General features: G+C 41.3%; 1 protein-coding gene across 2 annotated transcripts; it reads right to left on the bottom strand.

Moving 5' to 3' along the window:
• Nucleotides 1–619: 619 nt before the first annotated feature.
• Nucleotides 620–19,139, bottom strand: kcnk10b (potassium channel, subfamily K, member 10b). Of its 2 annotated transcripts, none has more exons than XM_076749539.1 (7): nucleotides 19,023–19,139; nucleotides 14,673–15,088; nucleotides 6,547–6,664; nucleotides 4,264–4,424; nucleotides 3,872–4,064; nucleotides 3,640–3,782; nucleotides 620–2,763 (listed from the first exon to the last, which is right to left on the bottom strand). In XM_076749539.1, coding segments are annotated over exons 1-7 (1,683 nt in total). In that variant the 5' UTR covers nucleotides 19,024–19,139; the 3' UTR covers nucleotides 620–2,112. The 2 variants fall into 2 exon arrangements, with proteins under 2 accessions (XP_076605654.1, XP_076605653.1); XM_076749538.1 differs by lacking the exon at nucleotides 19,023–19,139 and adding an exon at nucleotides 18,404–18,704.
• Between the last annotated feature and the right edge of the window lie 771 nt (nucleotides 19,140–19,910).

Raw genomic sequence — 19,910 nt, 5'->3', positions numbered from 1 at the left:
TAACCTGTGAACTTACTTGTGAATGACTGAGCCTTTCCAGGATGTCCCTTTCATACACAATAATGATACTATCACCTGTTACCAAAGAACCTTTTACCTGTGGAATGTTCCAAATTGGTGTTTTTGGAGCATTCCACATCTTTCCCAGTCGTTTGTTGCTCCTGTCCCAACTTATATGAAATGTTTTGCTGGCATCAAATTCAGAGTAAGCAGATATTTACAAAAATCAATGAAGCTGATGAGCTCAAACATTAAATATATTGTCTCTGTGCTGTTTTCATGATAGATATTTTGACACGTCAAAGTGAGAAAAGCACATGCATGAATAATAAAACCAATGATGGCTGAATCCCATTTAGCAGCTTCAGTTTAAGGGTCCTGTTATCGTGCTCCCTGTCACAGTGCCATGATTTACTGTCGCTTAAATTGAAAAATGTTATTAACTTTAATGTGGTAACACTTGTTTCTATCATGACAAGTCCTGTGATGGCTTTAATTCTGCAATCTAATTTTGTAGCAATGCCCTTGGAAAAGCAATCCCCTTACAGGACACCCTGCAAGACCACCGGTCGGTATATATCGAATTAATATGCTAATGAGTATAGCAATAACCAGCTTTTGAATTTCTTTCACATGTTTATTTATCTGGAAAAAGGCACTCACTACATTTAATGTGATCTGTTCATAAAATAAACCGTACACAACAAATATTCGCTCACAGGTCATGGTCATGGAAAGGTTAATGATATTCATATCAGGTGAACAGGTTACAAGTACAACCAGTGCATGTGTAATCCAGCTTTGGAAATGCATGCAGTGCACGCCAGTGATACATTTTATAATTCTGTAAAATTTAAAGTAGGTGTTGGGTGTATTGTCTGTTTGTAAAATGCAAATAAAGTTTAAAATGGTCATGTGGGCGTAAACGTCTAGGAACTACGGGAAAACATTCAGAAAGGAAACAGGAAAAAGAAACATGGTATATTTAGTTCATATTTTACAGCTCAATGGAAAATTCAACTCAAGTGCTTGGCTGATATAAAAAGGAGTCAACACAGATGCAAACATGCTTGGTGAGTACAAAATCAACAGCATCAAATTCATCAATTAAAAAGTCACTTAAGCAGTCTCAAGACATTTGTGCTAAAGTTGAATGTCATATACAAAAAAAAGAAAAAAAAAATGTGTTTTCAACATTCCTGACAATCTCATGGCCAAAGGTGGTTAAACATGTGTCTGTCGGGTGAATTCCAGCTCAGCGTTGATCCACAACTAAGAAAATGGAGCCAATCATTACTGAAATACATGGTTTTTTTCACCGTTTGAATAAAAGCTGTACATTTCATTTTACTTAAATAAAACATTATTACAGCTGTGATTCCAAGCTTTCAAGTTAGTTTACTGTTAACTGCTATGGTTGTGTTTTTAATAACCATGCACAATCAAGGCGAGTATTTTGTTTTTAGGAGCTCTTAGTATGCAGTGTGCCCTAGGGCTACATTTTCAAAGTCACAAACCATGTAGGAGTAATTGTACATACATGTCAGCTCGGTAAATGCTCGTATCGTCTATTGATCCAGCAGAAACACAACCTCCCACCCTCCATTCATTAAACGTGGAAGTCCTTTTGCAGCAGGCCTCTGAGCTAAAAATAGCCAGTATGAGATGACAAAGTGGAGATCGATAATGTTCCTGAAGATGGATGACATGAAGCTAGCTCTCGGGAAGTCTTGCCCACGCTGTTAAAAATAAGATTTAACATTAGCAGACAGCCGTGGCCCGAGTGTCTCGCAAAAGTCATCGGGGCTGAAAGACGACGAAGCTGTGAAGGTAGCTCCTGTAGAAATCAAAGTTCTTAAGTAGCCCATTCTACAGTAACATCCAGTATGAGGTATTTAACTACAGCCTTTTCTGTCTCTTCTATTCATTCATTTTTGGCAACACTCTTTCTCCCCACGGCTATGGCACGATGACTGAATTTCCTGGGAGCAGTTCCAATCCAAGTATAGGAAACAGAAAGGCACATTTCTCGACTTTTCGCAGGACCATGCACTCTTGTTCTCTGTCTGTCTCACTCTGTTTCTGTCTCTGAATCACTCTTCCATTCAGTATCTAGTCGTTCTCTCCATCTTTGGCCTGTACTGGTAAGAACCCATTCAACTTGGTGCGGTCCTTTGCGTACTGTGACAGGTTTGTCAGACTGGTGTTTCCCTCTTTCCTTTCTCCGCTCTCCTCATCTGGCTCCCCGTCTTCTTCTTCCTCTTCCGTCCTCTCCTCACCCAGCATGGCACTGCCGTTGTTTATGCCTACGCTCGCCCGTCGCGCGTCCTCTGGAATGTTCCTCCGCAGCTCGCGGTTCTTGTTGCGCCTGGCCAGCTTGGTGAGGGATCCGAAGCGCAGGTTGAAGAGATTCTCCTCTGAGGAGGACGCTGTCTGTTGTGTTTGCTCTCCCCCCTGATGGTCGTACGGCTCACAGGCCCCCTTCAGCCTCAGGTTGTTGAGCTTGGTGTCAATGCTCTCTTGGGAGGAAGTCTTGAAGCGGCCAGCATCCAGGCTGGCAAACAAGGCCCTCTTCTCTGGAGACAGCATGTCCAGGGAGTGAGCTCGCTGCTCCAAGCCAAGCTGGCGGCGCTCCATGCTGCGGATGGTAGCGGCCCGCTGGAGCTTGTCATGGATCTCAACACTCAGGCGACGCCGCGTTTCACGGAACTCCGCTCGTACATTTGCTTTCCATTCAGCCGCGTGAGCTTTAAACTCCCCAACCTGTGATGACAGTGCAGTAAGGAAAGGATCAGGAACAGATGAAGAAAGCATGTGAGGTACAAGACATCGTCACTGTGTTAAACTACTTTTTGCTAAAGGGCTTGAACCAATTTTTCAATCAGCTTCTTAGTATGAGTGATGGGCTCCTGAATGAGTGTGTTCACATTTGCACCAGGATCCTGGTTAGGATGTAGTTTTTGGAGTTGGGTTCAGGGGTAGGTTCTGTGATTTGTGCATGTAAACAGCTTATCCTGGTTTCACAAACCTGGATAAGACTTATTCTGGTTTTGAAAAACCTGAATTTGCTACCTGGGGTAACCAGGATGTGACATGTCAACACCTTATGCAGGTTTCTGAACAGAACATAGTGACTGAGATGTTGAGAAATCAAGACACAACTTCAGGCGAACGACAAGAAAACCTGGATCCTGGATACTTATGACTTTGTGCACTGGGTTTTTCATATTCTTTGTAAACACCATATCACAAATGTGACATTTGAATGTGGTGTCATTAAAATGTGATCAAACCCTAACCACACACTGATGGAGGATGTTTGCTTTTTTTTATCCCCAAACTTTGATTTTGAACTTTGATTGATGCTTATTTAGACATAAATATTTAATGCTTTAGAGAAATGCTTCCAGATGATGGATACTGAACGTCATTGTCTCTTCTGTCTGGACTTCTTTAAAAGAGCTTGAACACCTCAAACAATAGCAGCCTGTTACAAAAACCTTTTGACAAAGTCTGAGCAGCAATTATTAGGGAAAATGCGAGAGCAGACAGGAGACACGGAGGAAGCGGCAGCTGAGTGACCTTTTATTTTCTGCCTCTCTAATGTAATACTGAGAGGAGTAATTGAATGAACCCCACCTCCTCTTTGGTCTTTTTAGACAGTACTCGAAGCCAGTCTCCAATCATGCTGAGGACAGCCGCAAAGTACGCCAAGCCCACCAAGATCCAGAACCACACCAGAGGCTTGTACCACTTCATATAGTCGATCCTACTGTTTCCACCTGGAGGGGGAGGGAAAACAGCAGTACGGTCAAATGTAAGTCATGATAGTATGACGAAGCAGTTCGTGACAGAACAACCATAGCTCTACCTGCCACATAGTCTCCAATTCCCACTGTGGTGAGAGTGATCACGACAAAGTAGATGGCCTCCAGTGTGGTCCAGCCCTCGATGTGTTTAAAGATGACAGCAGGGATGGTGACGAAAACAATGCAGCCGGCCAGGATGAACAGGATGGTGGACGTCACTCTGATCTTAGTCTGGCTGATCTGTTTGTGTTTTTGCTGAAAAAGGACAAAATAGGAATAAGGTTGGTATTAGAACTAATACAAGTAATAAAAAAAAATCATCTGAGGGCAAAAAGTGGTAAATATGACTAAAAATAATTAAAACTAGCTTGTTGTTAGCTGCAGTTTTGGAATAATAAGAACTACAAAGACATGAACAAAGAACAGGCAAGTCAATGTGATACTTGCAACTCACCCTGAATATCTTCTCAACTCTCAAGATGCTTTTCACAAAGATGGTCCCCAGCTGGTCTCCAATCCCCGCCAACAAGAAGCCAAAGAGAGGGATGCCAAATATCGCATAAAGGATGCAGAAGATTTTCCCGCCCTCTGTGCTTGGAGCAATGTTTCCATAACCTGTCAAAACAAGGAAAGTGCAGGGGAGAGGAGAGAGAGAGAGAAAGGGGGTGAATGAGGGAAGAAAGGAGGAGGAGGAGGTGGTAGAGCATTAAGTGTAAGATGAGAAGCAGACAATCAAGACTTTATGATGGAACATAATCAACCGAAGCCCTTATATAATGCCTCTTAGTTCCTGTAGCAGGGGTCTGCAGTAAATAAGCTCCTAGAGCGACAACAATTAGGTTCCCCTTAGATATAATTGCATTAATTATGGCCCTACAGTGACAGAGCTACCATGAAGAAGCAGGGCAGGCAGGGGACAAAGCATACAGTATCTTTTACCCAGCTGCTCCCATTTCAACCTTATGTGGTTACAGTATTAACATATCCTGTTGTCAGGAGCATGTTTACTTCCATCTTCATGTGTTTTTCTGATTTTCTCACAGTTTTATCATGAACGTTTTGCATTGAATTTTATTTAAACTAGTTTGAGCACATCTTTATGTTTTGTATTTGGACTGTGAGTTAATCTGAATTTGGAAGTACTAATCATTTAATTAAAATTTCTAATATTTCATAATAATATAGCGGTGAAGTAAATGAAACCACTGAAGGCCACGGCTCAGCAGCATATTAGCAAATGCCATAGTTAATTAAATCTCTGAACCAAAGCACAACAACAGGTCAGGGACATTGTGCTTTTCTAGTCCCTTAAATGAAGGGACATTCAGCCAATAGAGAGAACACAGACACTTAAATGCATCAGCTTTGATGTGAAATTGTGGCTCCTAAATGGAACTATATGTATTATGAGTGGTCTCATTGGATCAAAGCTTCCAGGTTTGTCGCTCGCACTTAAAAAGGATTTCGATTCACAGATTAAGAACATGTTTGTGTTGTAAAAGCCACAAAGCATTTGAAGGGGACAAGAGCGTCTAGAGAGTGTTTGACATAAAGTAAAAGCACATGGTCTATGGCAGCAGTGTTTTGTCAGCATCCTCGGTAATGTTGATCTTCACAGGTTGTCAAATCCCACAGTGCTTTGGCTCTGCATCATTTAGCAGCAGCTCATTGGGGCAGAGGGATTTGTGAAACTCACCTGAGGGCAATAAGAGGGAAGGATTTACAGCCGTACAGACAGTTGTAATGAGAAAACACCTTTGACAAAATGAAAGGACAAATCCCATCTAAAGTGCTCCATTCAAACATGAATTATTGCCCATTATCCCTTAATTTATACGCTCATATAGTTTGGTGGAGAATTTTGTTCATCACCAAATACATACAACCAACTGTTTAAGATCAAGATTTTGCATTTGTGACAATGTAATAATGTTTTTTTTTTTCTCCCTACACATCAGCAGAGCCACCAGTGTTCAGTTTGATATCAATAAATAAGCCATAATGAATTAGATATTTAGATACTGATAGATATTTATTTCTACATTATTTGTTAACTTATACATAAACCACAATTAATTAATATGATCATTCATTTCATAATGTTTTTTTATTTCTTTAATATTGAACACTTTGGGTTTCCATAGCTTTCTGTGCAGACAAAATTATTTTGTGCAGCTTTTGATAGTTTGGGCAGTTGTTTTGTACCATTTCAACAATTAGCATTACACTACTTTATAATGCATCTGCCCCCCCTCTGCTCATGTGACTGGCAGTGGCGCGGCAGCAGCAGGCTCAGAAGTCATTTCAGTTCATCAAGTCTTAGCTGAAGCTTTTTATTCTTATTCAAGTTATTCCTAAGTCATATCTCTGTGATAATACTGTGTAAGTACTAATAGATCGGAGCATATAAAGGGAGACTTTTGGCATTTAATGTATTATAATTCAAAAAGGATTGTGGCGATAATTTCTCATCATGTGGTTTGTCATTAGCTTTAACCTTTACTGATTAAACAGAAGACTGGAGACACGTCTTTGGATCAAATGCATAATTTCCCTTAAAGAGATTGTCTAAAATTCTGTCTGGGAATGTAAAAGCATTAACTGAAGTTGAAGGCACTGAGGCAGACATGTTAAAAATGAATTATGATACTTCAGCACGTGTAAGTTCTTCAATGGTTAATTGGTTAATTAACAGATTTGACAAGGGTGTTAAAGAGTGGATGATTTAAAACTTCACCTATGGTTGTGATGACAGTTCCAGCGAAGAAGAAGGCACTGCCCAGGTCCCAGTAACTGGAATTGTATGATGTGTCTCCAATAGGACTCACTCCTGCACTCACAGCATCTATGGCATGCTGGAAAGAGCAAAACGCACAAATTATAGTCATCATAATTATCGTAAACAGAGGAAATCAGGGTTATGATTGCGTGCCAGCTCAGCTGATGGAACCACAACAAACACACGTGTCCTGATGGCTTGAAGAGAGTGAGCACGTATGTGTGTGCATGTACAGGTGTCTGTTGATGTGTGTTCATGTGTGACCCCTGTCACTGATTGCATAACACTCCTGATGCAATTGAGGATACATCGAGCGTGATTATCTCCAGATCAACCTGGAAGGTCACGCTACCTGATAAAAGAGAGTGAGAAAGGAGAGGAATGAGCGCTGGGAAGGTCCTGAAAATGGGGGAGGGGAATATGAATGAGGACGGAGAGAACTGAATCAGTCCTAGGCCTGTTTCATAAAAGTGTAATAACATGGGTAAGTGGACCCCCATGTTGGGAACCACTGTCCCCCAGCATGGTCTTCTCTGTTTATTTAAGAAAAAATCCCCTGCATGCAAAAAATTCTGTTCCAGCTATTTTTAGATTAAAAGTACTCTGCAGTACACATCACTGTTTTTTTATGCACATGGAAAAACAACCATTGCAATCTCCGTAGTGCAGTAGATATATGTACAAACACGTAGCACGAGATCTGTTGAAATTATTCAGTGTCTGGCTCCTCACATGGAGCTGTTGCTCCTCTCAGCGTTCCGTTCCGTTCACACTGACTAAATCTACACAGACTTTCTCTTGCAGCAGAGAGACCTTTATCGCTCTTTTCTTCAATGTCAGCCGTTTTCTTTAGTCCCCCAGCTTTTCTTTATCCCCACGCCTGTGTACTGGCAGGAAAACATTAAGAAGCCACAATGGCTTCTGCGTTTACTGCATCATTATTCCCACTGATCTCCCTCTGTTCTCCATTATGTAGCCATGAGATGTTAAGATACTTGTACCCTCTCTCCAAACTCCCTGTTAATGGGTATTTTTATGCGAAAGGCATTTATTTTCTTATCTCTGTGGAAATGTATAGTTTGAATTATGCCTCTGGGCACAAATAAACACCAGTTATGATGGCATGGAAGTCATTGTGAGGGATGCCTTTGGTATGAAATAGCTTCAGTGCATTTACCAACATTCCTGGCGGGATATAACACAGAACCTCTTCATTCAGAGCGACCCCCAAACTATCCATGCAAGCTGTTAGTGAGATGCACGTCCATCTAATGAAATATGTATCAACTCTCGTGACATACATTTCAGAGCAGACAGAGAGGAGGACCACTTCCACAAGCATCGCTGCACATGCCTACTCATAATCTTGCATGTGATTACCTCAGCTCCATCAGTGCAGCCCCCCCCTTAATGAGGCTGATTTTTGTATCTAAAATTAGCCAATTACAGTAATGCTATTTCATAGGTTTTAGCGGATGCAGCTACTTTGCAGGAGCAAAATCAAAGCGGTAATTATAAAATAAACCCCCAAATAACCTAATTCTGGACTCAAGGGAGGGCTATAAATAGCCTCACAATGTATCTGAATACTTTATGAGAGGGCCTATTTTTGTCCCTCGCTGTTTTCACAGCCAAGTTCACGCTGCATTAGAAATGTGGAAAATCCTCCCTCTCCACGTGCACTTTTGAGGCATGAGGATGATGACTCTGATTGTGTTGCAGCCTGTTAATTAAATCATCAAATGATGTTTTTGTTTCGCACAGGCTCTCCTCCATTTTGACTGCACCAGCATATTCCTGCAGACACACAATGGTGACGGGCTCTTTTCGCTAATGTGTGTTTTCATTTTCCACACTGCAGGGTCATTAGAGAGCTAACTCACTTCAGATCTTTATCCTCTCAGTGTGTCTTTCTGCCCCACAGCAGGTGATGGCGGTGATCCTGCCAGCATGGTGCCCCACGCTCTCCTTCACCCACCTTCACTGTGAGCTGGTGCCAAGCACTCTCCTCTGCAGCACGTTCACTAATATCCATTGCTTTACCACCTTGAAGCATTAAAGCTGCACAAATGACTGCCAAACAGGAAGACTGGTCCATCTCAGATAAGGCTGATCAAACTGTTTTTGAAGTGAGCACTGAACGCTGCCTGTTTTTGGCCTTGCTTTGACAATAAGGACACATTTTTTCTGATGTTTTATTTATGTGAAAGTAGAACTACCACACTGGAAAAATACTCCATTATAATACTATAATAATTCTCCATCTGCAATACTCCTGCATTCAAAGCCTTAAGTACAAACACCAAAGTATTACCAGCAAATTGTACTTAAATTATCCAAAGTAGAACTACTCATTATAGAGCTCCTGTCTTTGGTACGCCTGTAAAACCTAATGCGATCCATTAACAATAACTCTGCCATAAAGTCCACCTTTTCAAAGATAATAATGTTCGGTTTTGATTGACCGTCAGAGAAGTGTTAATTAACTCTTTGTTAATTATTGAGGCTGTGATTTGCAGTGGTGCTGAACTAGGCTGCATTGTAATCACATGTGTTTCTAATATTCTTCCCCCCCTTGTGTTTGTAAATGGGGTCAATGTGGCCACCGAGTTTATATTAAAGTGTTACAGCATCAGCATTTAAGCTGAATTTTTAAGTTTGTGCAGGGTCAAAGGAGAGCCAATTTAACTACTCTATGTATTGTTAGGTAGTTTAATTTCTGTATGTAAAAATGAACGCAGTGGAGCAAAAAGCAGAGTTCTTCCCTCCGAAATGTGGTGAAGCACTAAATGGAAATCAAGTACTTCAAAATCATATTGAAGTGCAGTAATTGAGTTGTATTCCACCACTGCAAAACCAGTAATGTGTGTTGAGACATCTGAAGACAGGGTCAATAATAACTGTACAGTTATGTCAATATTTATAGTATTTTCATTACTGAGTTTACATTGTGCAGATACCTGAACAGCTGATTCATCATTAGTCACTCTTTGATAGCACTCCACACAAACAACTATAAATTCATATGTTTTAAAAAAAACAATTGAAAATCATGTACTTCATGCTTTGAAAGCTTGATGACGGTGTTGGTTGTGTGTCCTGACGTACTTTTACTGCAGGTAGCTCAGTGTTTATGAAAGTTTATTTGTAGGTAGGTGACTCATCAATAAATGAGGCTTGACTGGTGTCAATAACAGCGCAGCCCCACATCGCGCCACAGTGTGAGTCATCCCGACGGCGCTGAGAAAGCCAATAAGGTCTGCTGCCTTTGTGGGCGCACAGCGGGTAGGTGGACAGTACACATAGTGAAGCAGACGTGAGGGTCAACAGACACACACTCACGTACATTAAGTAAACACATGCTGTGGACCTTCCTCTAATACATCGTCGTCTTCCGTCTCACAGACACACACGCTGCATATACACGCACACTTCCCAAGGTTGCCATTTTTCTGTCAACTCCTCCGCCTGATACTGTGAGTCACCACTGCTGTGTTGCCACAGAGGATCTTTGTCTGAGTGACAAGCTTGACACAGCACCAACAGCCCGATAATGGCACCCGTTAGAGGACCAGACAGACTCTTTGATGGAGTGCTTGCGAAGCAGCATGTCCTGAAGGCCTTTTCTTCAGACAGCCAGGAAGAAAAAGGTGTTATTCGTCAGGTTGAGCTTCATAAATGGCCGATATTTGTGATTTTAACAGTTCTTATATAGTATGGTAATAAATCGATATTATTTCTTCTGATTTAAATTGCTTGACATTTTGGGAAACACACTTACTCCTTTTCTTGCTGAGAGTTAGCTGAGAAGGACGATCCCACTTTCACATCTGTACAGTAAATATGAAGCTACAGCAGCTGGTTAGCTTAGCTTAGCACAAACACTGGAAACATGCCCACCAGCACCTCTAAAGCTCATAATTAAACTGTCACATCTTGTTTGTTTAATGAGCACACAAGCAGAAATGTAAGTACAACAAGCTGTGTTTTAGCAGCAACTGCTCCCAGCAAGAAAATTATGTTTCACACAAAGCACAACTTCTCATTTTTACCTTTTTGTTTTATACAAATGAAACAGGGAAGATAAATATATGTTAATTTGTGTGTTTTAGAGATTCTATTTGGCAGGTTTTGTTATCTATGGACAGAGCCAGGTTAGCTGTTTCCCTGTGTTTCTAGTCTTCATTCTAAGTAAAGCTAAGCTAAGCTAACTGGTGGCTGGTGGTAGCTTTATATTTACTGTATTGACATTAGACTGGTATTGATCTTCTCACCTAACTCCCTGCAGAAAAGCAAATATTCCAACACTGATTATTCTTTTAATACATTCAATTTGTCAGATGTCATAAGGAAATTTCAGACGGGGAAATAACTTGTTAGCCTTTAGTTGCTGGTGAGACATGTCATAAATTATCTCACATATCTGAATTTGATCATTTGTCCAGGAGACAGTCTTGTCTATGATTCAGCTGCTGCTGCAAGTGTTGCTTTGCAGCAGGAGGTCTGTGACTGCTGGCCTGTGCAATGAATAATTGATTCCCTCTGGACCCCAGGCACACCATGCTAAAGGTTTTCATTTCCACGCTTCTCCTCAGGAAACACTGTCATTGATTTTTTTCAAACTCATAATAGCACTTTTGTGGCTCAAAGGTTGAGCACTGCAAGCGAAGAAGAAGAAATGATGCTTCTCCGAGAGGGGAGAAAAGAACAGAGGTGGGTGTTGAGAGGAAGAAAGAGACAGTTAGGCAGTCCAGTATTCACTGGAGCAGTGTTGAAGAAGGTAACATCAACTGGAGCCATTCTAGCGGAAAGTGGAGCACACCAAATGCCATGTGGTTCGTCCTCTCTTGGGGTTTTTTCAAGCTCAGCAGAATCAGAGGAGCCCACTGTGGCACTAATCTGAATCTTGTATTTACTATTCTCAGATAAAATGAGGAAAACATGGAAAGCACATTACTTCCAAAATGTTCTGCTCTCTGATGTGTGTCACATACTGTGGTTCTGCTTCAAATATTTGCAGTGCATTTACTGTATTTCTATATGGTCTCTGAAGAATTACTGCAAAGTAGATTGTCGTGTCAATAAGAGGGATTTGACATCTGGTCCTTCTCTTATCTTTCTGAGCAACTTCTGCAAAGGAGTGTTTGTCTGATCTGAGTCCCACTCATTTTCTATCGCCGCACCCCCTCACAAATCAAACTTTCCGCTCTGCCAACTGCACGCCGACACACCTTAAATCATTTTCCAATCCCACTTCCAGTTGAACATGTCAGCTTGATGTAGTGACCTTAAGTCTTGACCCATAATTCTGGACGTGATACCAGCGAGCAGCGTGAAGCACCGCCATACCCTGTGTTATAAAGTGGCTGACACCGTAAAAAGACATCGTAAAATGCACAGTTAAGTCATGATGTGATGGAATTTTTTTTCATTTTATTTTCACAATCTGCTTGCCATGTGGTTCAGTTCACTCAGGCACAGGAGCAGCATGTGTCAAGTCAGCTTAAATCAGCCTCGGTGTCACAGTTAAAGGGTAGTCAGTCAAGATTTTAACAGGCTGTTTTATCAGGTTTGTAGGTGAGAGATCCGCCACAAAATGATTCATTCTCATAGATGCCATATTCAGTTTGACCATCAGTATCCTAATAATATCCTTTCTACTCAATCCATCCCTCTTTGTGAACGACTGAGCCTTTCCAGGATGCCCCTCTCATACCCAATCATGATACTATCGCCTGTTATCAATGAACCTGTTTACCTGTGGAGTATTCCAAATAGGTGTTTTTGGAGCATTCCACATCTTTCCCAGTATTTAATTGCTCCTGTCTCAATTTGTTTAAAACATGTTGCTGCGTCAGAATAAGCAGATATTTACAAAAATTAATCAAGTTGATGGGGCGTCCCCACTTTTTTGGAAACAGGGTTGTAGATTATTAAGTGTCATAGTGTGACTCGGATCCTGAAATCTTCTTTCAATCCCCTACATTTTACTAAATTTCTACTTAAAGTACAAGATACACCACAGATAGTATTGATAGAGAAACTGACAACATTTCCTCCAGTAAAAATAACAGTGCTGCTGTGGCCGTGAGCTAGTTTCCTTATTTAAAACGTGTGGGTGTTGTTAAAGCCTTGCTCTGGAATTTTATACCACGCTAATACATTTGTTATTGAGGGTATTCAGATACCACTTTGTTATAAAATCTATTCCTCATAACAACCTCTTATGTTTTTGTAATAAAAAAAATGTTGGTCTTGATTTCTTTTTATTGCTTTCTGTTTGCCAGACACAACAAAATCAATAGAGCTTACAACACACAATTCTTGAACGGATTACCTGTGGATTCAGCATGAAGGTCACCTTATTTTCGATCAGGATAAACATCTTAGGGCACAGACAGTTATGTGCCCTTTTCTCCGAGATTTCTTTAATGTACCGTTATGTAACATAATACTGGCATGTGCAAGCATGTACTGTATACAGTGTTTGCCAGCATATGTGAAGTGTCACAGAGAATTATGGGTATCTCTGCTAAAGGATGGAGCTGCCTCTAAGTCTGCTCATGACATTTACCCATCAACTGTCAGCAACCAGGGGGCACAGAGCAGGGGGTGTTTCTTCTGATGGAGCTTTAGTCATTATATAATCAATTCATCGACTCATCGCCGCAGCTGGAAGAAAGCTAGTGAAATTGCTGCTAAAAAGATGTGCCTGGGTTCTATGTAGCTATTAACACTTGTAAAATCTCATCCAGGTGTCTCTGATTTCGTGAGTGGATGAATGCAACCCGCCCACGTGCATCTATGTGCTCAGTGCACCTAAATAGAGAAGTATAATACTAAAAATCCAGAGTACAAACTTAGAATGGCGGTGTTTCACAATAGTAGAGTGGCTGAGAAGTGGAGCTGCATTAGGTATGACAAGCTGACAGCAACTTCCAAAAAGATCACTCTCAAGCGTCTGTCTCTGCAGGAACAACTGAACTGCTCCCAGTAAGCACTTACACTCTGTAATTACAATGCCTGACGCCATAAATACACATTTATGAGAGGAGAACAAGCAGCCAACATAAGAGAAGTTCATTCTTGACCATGGGAGCAGTAAATGTGACAAAACAGTTTCAACTGCATGTCAGAATTTTTATTAACGAATGGATCTGACACAGGTGTCATCAGCATATAAGTATCCATATATGATGTTCCACTCTTCGGTCATGACATGAACCCTGAGCTGGTCCATTTGCTGATCAGGCCCAGAGCAACATTTGTTCTCTGCCAACTCCTGAAGGGAATATCTGGTTCTTTAGCTGCTAAATGCACCACTATGTTCACCAGATGCTCGCTAACCGTGTCTGTCTGCTGCAAGTAGTGTAAAGTGAGTTTATTAAAGCTGTTTTCTCTGAACACAGCTGCAGCAGGCAGCTGAAAAGATGCATGAGAGCAGTGAGAGTGACAGAAAACAGCAAAGTTGCAGGTTGGGCCGCTAAACGATGAGCTGAAACTTATTAGAAATCACCGTAAAGCTGTGGAGAGCTTCAGGTTAATTATTGTAAAAGATATCCATTATCGCCACTTCAAGTTTAGGCTAGTGTGTTATAAATACAGGCAATTTCTGAAACAGAAAGCTGCTCCCAATCAGTCCACTAAAGAGTCACAATTTTTTACTTAATAGTCAAAAACAGATGTCGATGGACAGTGGACACTTCACAGACACTGGAATTAAAGGGTTAATTTGCTGGAGGGCAGTCTGGACATGAAAGGAAGTATCATTCAAGCTCTTCAAGATCATATGACAAGCTAATGAAACCAAAATTAATTACCCTGAACGCCTCTAATTACCCCTGATAGCAATCACCATCTAGAAAACTGCAGCTGTAAAGGTCAGTCCTCTGACTTTCTTCTTTTGACATTCAGTATTATTATAAGAGATCATTTTCATGACTTCCTGTCTTTTTACAAACTAATCAGTTGGTGATGAATGGATTCAACACATGCAATGTACTATTCCTATGCTGTCTGAGGAGCTGGAAGGAGAACACAAGAAAGGCACATCTTAAAGACTCCAAAAGCTCATCTCCACTCACCTTGATGAGCGCCTCCAGCTCATCAGGAGTAACGCAGGGGTGTCTCTCCAGGAAAGAAGCCTTCTCCAGAGTGATGCTGGTCTTCTGGTTGCTCTCAAATGGCTGCTCCAGCGCATTGAACGCCAGACCTCCACAAACCAGGTAGAGAACGACCACGATGAACACCGCCAGCACCGTCTTCCACTTCATCACAGAGTGGAGCGCCGCGGCCGAGCCGTCGCAGCTGGCGTCCATGCTGGCCACCACGCTGGCAGAGCGGGAGGAGATGGACAGGCGTGGCAGTGGGCAGTGGCCGTTGGTCTTAGAGTCACAGCCCATGGGGTTCTGCATGGTGGCCACGCTGGCCTGGACTAGACTGGACTTGGCCATGCCAGGCTGGACCTTTTTGGGAGGGACCAAGTTGGTCTGGACCGCCACTAGGAAAGAATGAGAGGCCAGAGAAGGTTCATTTATGTTTTATTTAGCTTGGAAATTCTTAATTTTGGGGTGGAGATTCTGTATCTTCTGGAAGGATTGTGATGATTTATTATTAATTATTACTATTATTTATTTATTAACAGACTGTTCCAATAATTGGTTAAATTAATCTGTGATAGATTGGACAGGAAGAAATGTGACAACAATCTTCTGACATGTTGTTTTCTAAGCAGCCTTTGAGGTTTTTTGAGTGAGTTTGAAATGACTCCACAGGGCTGATGTGTTTACAGACCCCCTGTCTGTGATAACCAGAGTGTTGCAATAATAAGACGAATTAAAACCAATGAATGGAATGTGTTTAATTGCAGTATTTTCTCCAACATTTAAGCTTTCATGTCGCTTGATGTCAAATATAGTAACAGCAAAGGAACAGTAGGTTATAAAAGATTCCTCGTTCCCAAAGATTTGCAACAAAAAAGCACAGCTTCATCAGGCACAGAGACACCAAAATAAACTGATTAACTTCTTTAAAACATTGTACTTTTCCTGCATGGAATAACGTAATTCATTTTACAGGTGTTGTGAGTCACCGTACAGGTTTAGTACTTCATAATGGCATAAACACAAGCTCATTATAGCCATTGAAAGCCTGTAACCTCCTGCACAAAGCATTACAAGGTGATTTCCTTCCATTACTCTGAGCGAGTAAAGGACTCTTCACAAAGCTGACACTCAAATGCCTGTTATCCAGCATACAGCTGTGTCAAAGTCAGGCCACAGCGAGACTCCGTCACCTCAACATCTCCCCATGCTGAGAATCTGTTTCGGGTTCTGTGCATAAAAGCCATTAGTCGTGTGAAATGGAGCCACAAACAACCACAGCGGCCACCTTAATCACAAATGCAGAAAGCCACGTCATTAAATGAATGAATGGCAAACCTGGAGATTCCTGAGTTGAGGGCAATAATCAGATCTGAAGATTATATGGATGGATATGTACAATAAGACAAAATAAGAAAAACATTTCAGGCACACACACCACTTTGCAGCTAAACCCTTACAGTACTGCTAGGTGGAGGTGAAAACTGAGTTACCCTCTTTGCTGGGAGGCAGGATTCAATTTTTCTAATAGACTGTAAGAGAGGGATAAGTGCCACTTTCAGTCATTGGCTCCTGGATGGGGTTTTATAATAAATGCATGTGTGGTGGAGCAGGTCAGCCAAGTGGCAAGCAGCACCTTGGAGGTAGCCAAATTTAGATTCCTTTAATGTGCATAAAACATTGAATAAGCTATTCAGAGCTTGGCCTTCACCCCATGACGCCCCCACCTGTCTCAGATCTGATGACCTGCCTCACCGCCATGGGCGGAGTCTGTCATCTACAGTGGTGCAACTCTGGAATGTAGGAATAAGAAATTGATCTGTTTGAGAGAGGAACTCTTTTGTTTAATGGCATAGCATCACTTATGGGATATGCTGAGTAAAATGCATGCACTCAGACACCCCACCCCGATGAGTCAAGGACATCCAGGAAGTGTCTCGTTCTCTGATCCAGCAGCTATGAATCCTGTTAGTTAACCCTTGTATCGTGGTATCGTGAGTGAGCCAATTACAGCAAAGTGGTGTCACAAGCTTTGGTAGGTGCAAAACTGCCACTTTCAATTTACAGTATGTGCCTTTAAGGGCGGTGGTTATGGCTATTTTTAGAACATGAGATGAATTAGAAAATTAAGAAGAGAGGTGAAGCAGAAAGACTGTGATCCGACATCAATATCTTCTGCTTTTTTTTGGTGCAGTCGTTTTGATGGATGCAGTAGTAAGCTGGTAAATGAACTGCAAAGACCATGACTAGTCTTACCAAGACATTAATTGCCTTTCATCTCATCTTACGAGGGAGCTAAATTGAATAAATCAGATATGCAGCAGGGCAGAGGCAGCCATACACTGAGGGGTAGATTGGAAAGCTGTCTCTGTTTGACTCTAGTACAGCTAAGTGATTAAAAGAAACAATAAAATCATAAGTAAAGGAATAAATTTTACACCACAGAGGCAAAAGAAAAACTATGAACCTAATTTGGTTTCAAATTTCTTAGGCTGTGTCATCAATCTAACATCGTTTCCATGCCACTGAATTTGCTTCATATTGATTTTTGCAAATTAGATAAGAGCTGAGTGGAAAGCAGTGCTTTCTATCGGATACTATCTGATCCTCCCTCTCTCTCAGCCCTCACTCTCTGTCTCCAGTCTGGTCAAAGCAGGGGAAATGTTCACCAAAGACTCAAGCCCATCATCCACTTTCCTCAATTTAGCCACAAAAAGAATGGAAAAAAAAAATGTGGACCATAATGAGGATAGATGATGGTGATAAAATGTTGCATCAACCATTTACCAAACTGTTTAGTGGGGCACAGTTGTGGTGGGACTTGAGATTGTCAACACTTCAGCATGTCAGCTGCGTATTTTGTGCACAAAGGCATTATTTACCCACTGATGGACAAAATTCAAAACTAAGTCTAGGCATAGTAAACATGAGGGCCAATTTTGGGTTGGCTCAGGTCGGCCCTTGGCTCAGTTAATCCCTAAGGCACTAGACAGGTTGTAGGCGTTTTACTCACCAGCTGAGCCTCAAAATGAAGCGTCGAGTCAGACAGAATAACACAACTTCCGGTGAAAATAATTTCAAAATATAACGCCCACTGAGGAAGTTGCAAAGAGTGTATTAATCTACTGATATGTATTTAAACAAAATTGAGCAAAATGCCCCTATACGTCACATTTGATGGTATCTAAGAGGAGTTGTGGCCTATTTCCTGTAAAAGGGCTATGAGCCATCGTATTGACCAGCCATGTCAAAACATGGAAATTATAGCCTCACGCAGAGAATATTGGGCAAAAAGTTTGTCACGCAGCATTTGTTATGCAGCAATGTTACATGCTTTTATTGTATTTTAACTTCCGGTTTCGTGCTCGTTATTTCTGTTAACTTTACGCGGTTGTAGCTCCGCTCCCAGCAGCGCTGCCTTCCACAGCTGAGCACAAGGAGGATGGAGAATAAAGAAATACCCCCAGCCGCTTTGTCTTGTGTTAAAGCTCCTTTTTTCCAGAATAGAAACGTACAAATAAGAGAAAACGTATCCCGAAATGAACAAAATTATGAATCAGAAATTGTGCAAAACTGTTCAAGAGGGTGAATGATGTAGCTTGATGTAATTCATTGTGTCATGTATCTCAATAAGATACTGCTGAGATTAGGAGTAGCTATTTAAGGACAAATATCTAAACTTATCAGGCAATAAAAAAGCAGTATTTACCGACCTTGTTCGGGGTCCCAGTTAACTTGTTTCCTTGGGTTTTCTATTGGGAATTTCATTTCTATATTTGTTCTCAGTCAAAACGTAGAAGAATTTGTTCAGCGCGATTAGAAAAATACAGGAAAAACAGCCAAATCACGAGGAATTCTTCTCCCACGTCTCCGGCACATCATGATTTCGTGGATTGTGGGTGTAATTTGTTCGGAGGAATAACCCGCATTGTCTGCTTCTGCTGTCCCCCCCTCCTCTTTTTTCTCCACCTCGCTTGGACGCGTGGTGTTCGCCTGACAGACTGAGATACTTGTGAGACCATCACTGAGCTGGCGCACCAAACCGCATCCCTTCTCACACTCAAACATACACACACACACACACACACACACACAAACACACACACCACAGCGGTCCGGTCCACAAACACAGCCGGAGTGCGTCCAAATGAACAACTTTACCCATGCGTTACACCAGCGGAGAGAACAACGGGGAAGGATGCTCGCCTCCGTCTCGTTCCCAAAGCGCACCGCTCCACCTGCCTTTCAATGTAACCAGCTGGAGGAAATTAGCTTCTAGCTTTGCACCACATACATTTTCGTTCATTTATGTAAGCAATTTTTAATACTCACTCTTGTGTTTTCACCCCAAATAAGGATTATCTTCTCATCGTTTGGCAACCGGTGACTGAGCGCATGGCGCAGGGTGGCAACTCAGAGATGTTCGCCAAATCAGCAGCAGACTTGGACCATTACATCATTCACATGTATGAGAAACAGTGCATTATTTAACAAATCGCCTCAGACCCGTCAGCCCCCCCTTCCTAAACTGTGTAGCCTGCTAAGTCCAATGATGAGGCTGGTCATCGGGGAGCAATTTGTAAAGACCTCGGATAAATTATTTTCGGGGAATATTGATCAGAGTACAGAAAAAATCTGTAGAATATGTGAAACTCAAAACTTTGCGCTTTTGTTTTGATGCTTATGAAGCCAAAATGTCCCTTATTTTGTCAAGGTTGTGTTATTCTAACCACAATAAAATCTTCACTTGCAAATGCATCCTAGTGCTACTATTACTACTACTAATGCTAATACTACTATTAATAATAATAATATTTATTTGACCATTTTTACATCACAGTTAATTGCCTTACAACAGACACAAAATGAGCTGAATGTAACATGTTAGCGAGAGAAACACTAGAGAAAATCAAGCACAATATAAGAAACTAAAGTTGCTCATTGATTAAATAAATTACATTAAATTATATCCACCTTTGATTGATGTGACTGCGCTGAGTGCAAGTACTGAGACAACAAAATGCAGTTCAGCATCTGACCACAGGTGCAAAAAGCAGTTGAGTGCAGAGTAATGTGAATACATACAGTTTGTGTGTGTGTGTAATGAAGAGTGTGATTTAGTATACAAAATAAACAACTGGGCATATGATATGAACATAGTGTATACACTACATATCAGATATATGCAGTCGAGACAGATATGAATATGAATACAGTATA

Source organism: Chaetodon auriga, chromosome 14 (genome assembly GCF_051107435.1).
Source record: "Chaetodon auriga isolate fChaAug3 chromosome 14, fChaAug3.hap1, whole genome shotgun sequence".
Classification (NCBI taxonomy): Eukaryota; Metazoa; Chordata; class Actinopteri; order Chaetodontiformes; family Chaetodontidae; genus Chaetodon; species Chaetodon auriga.
Note: the sequence above shows the minus strand (reverse complement) of the source record. Positions and strands in the feature narration are given on the sequence as shown.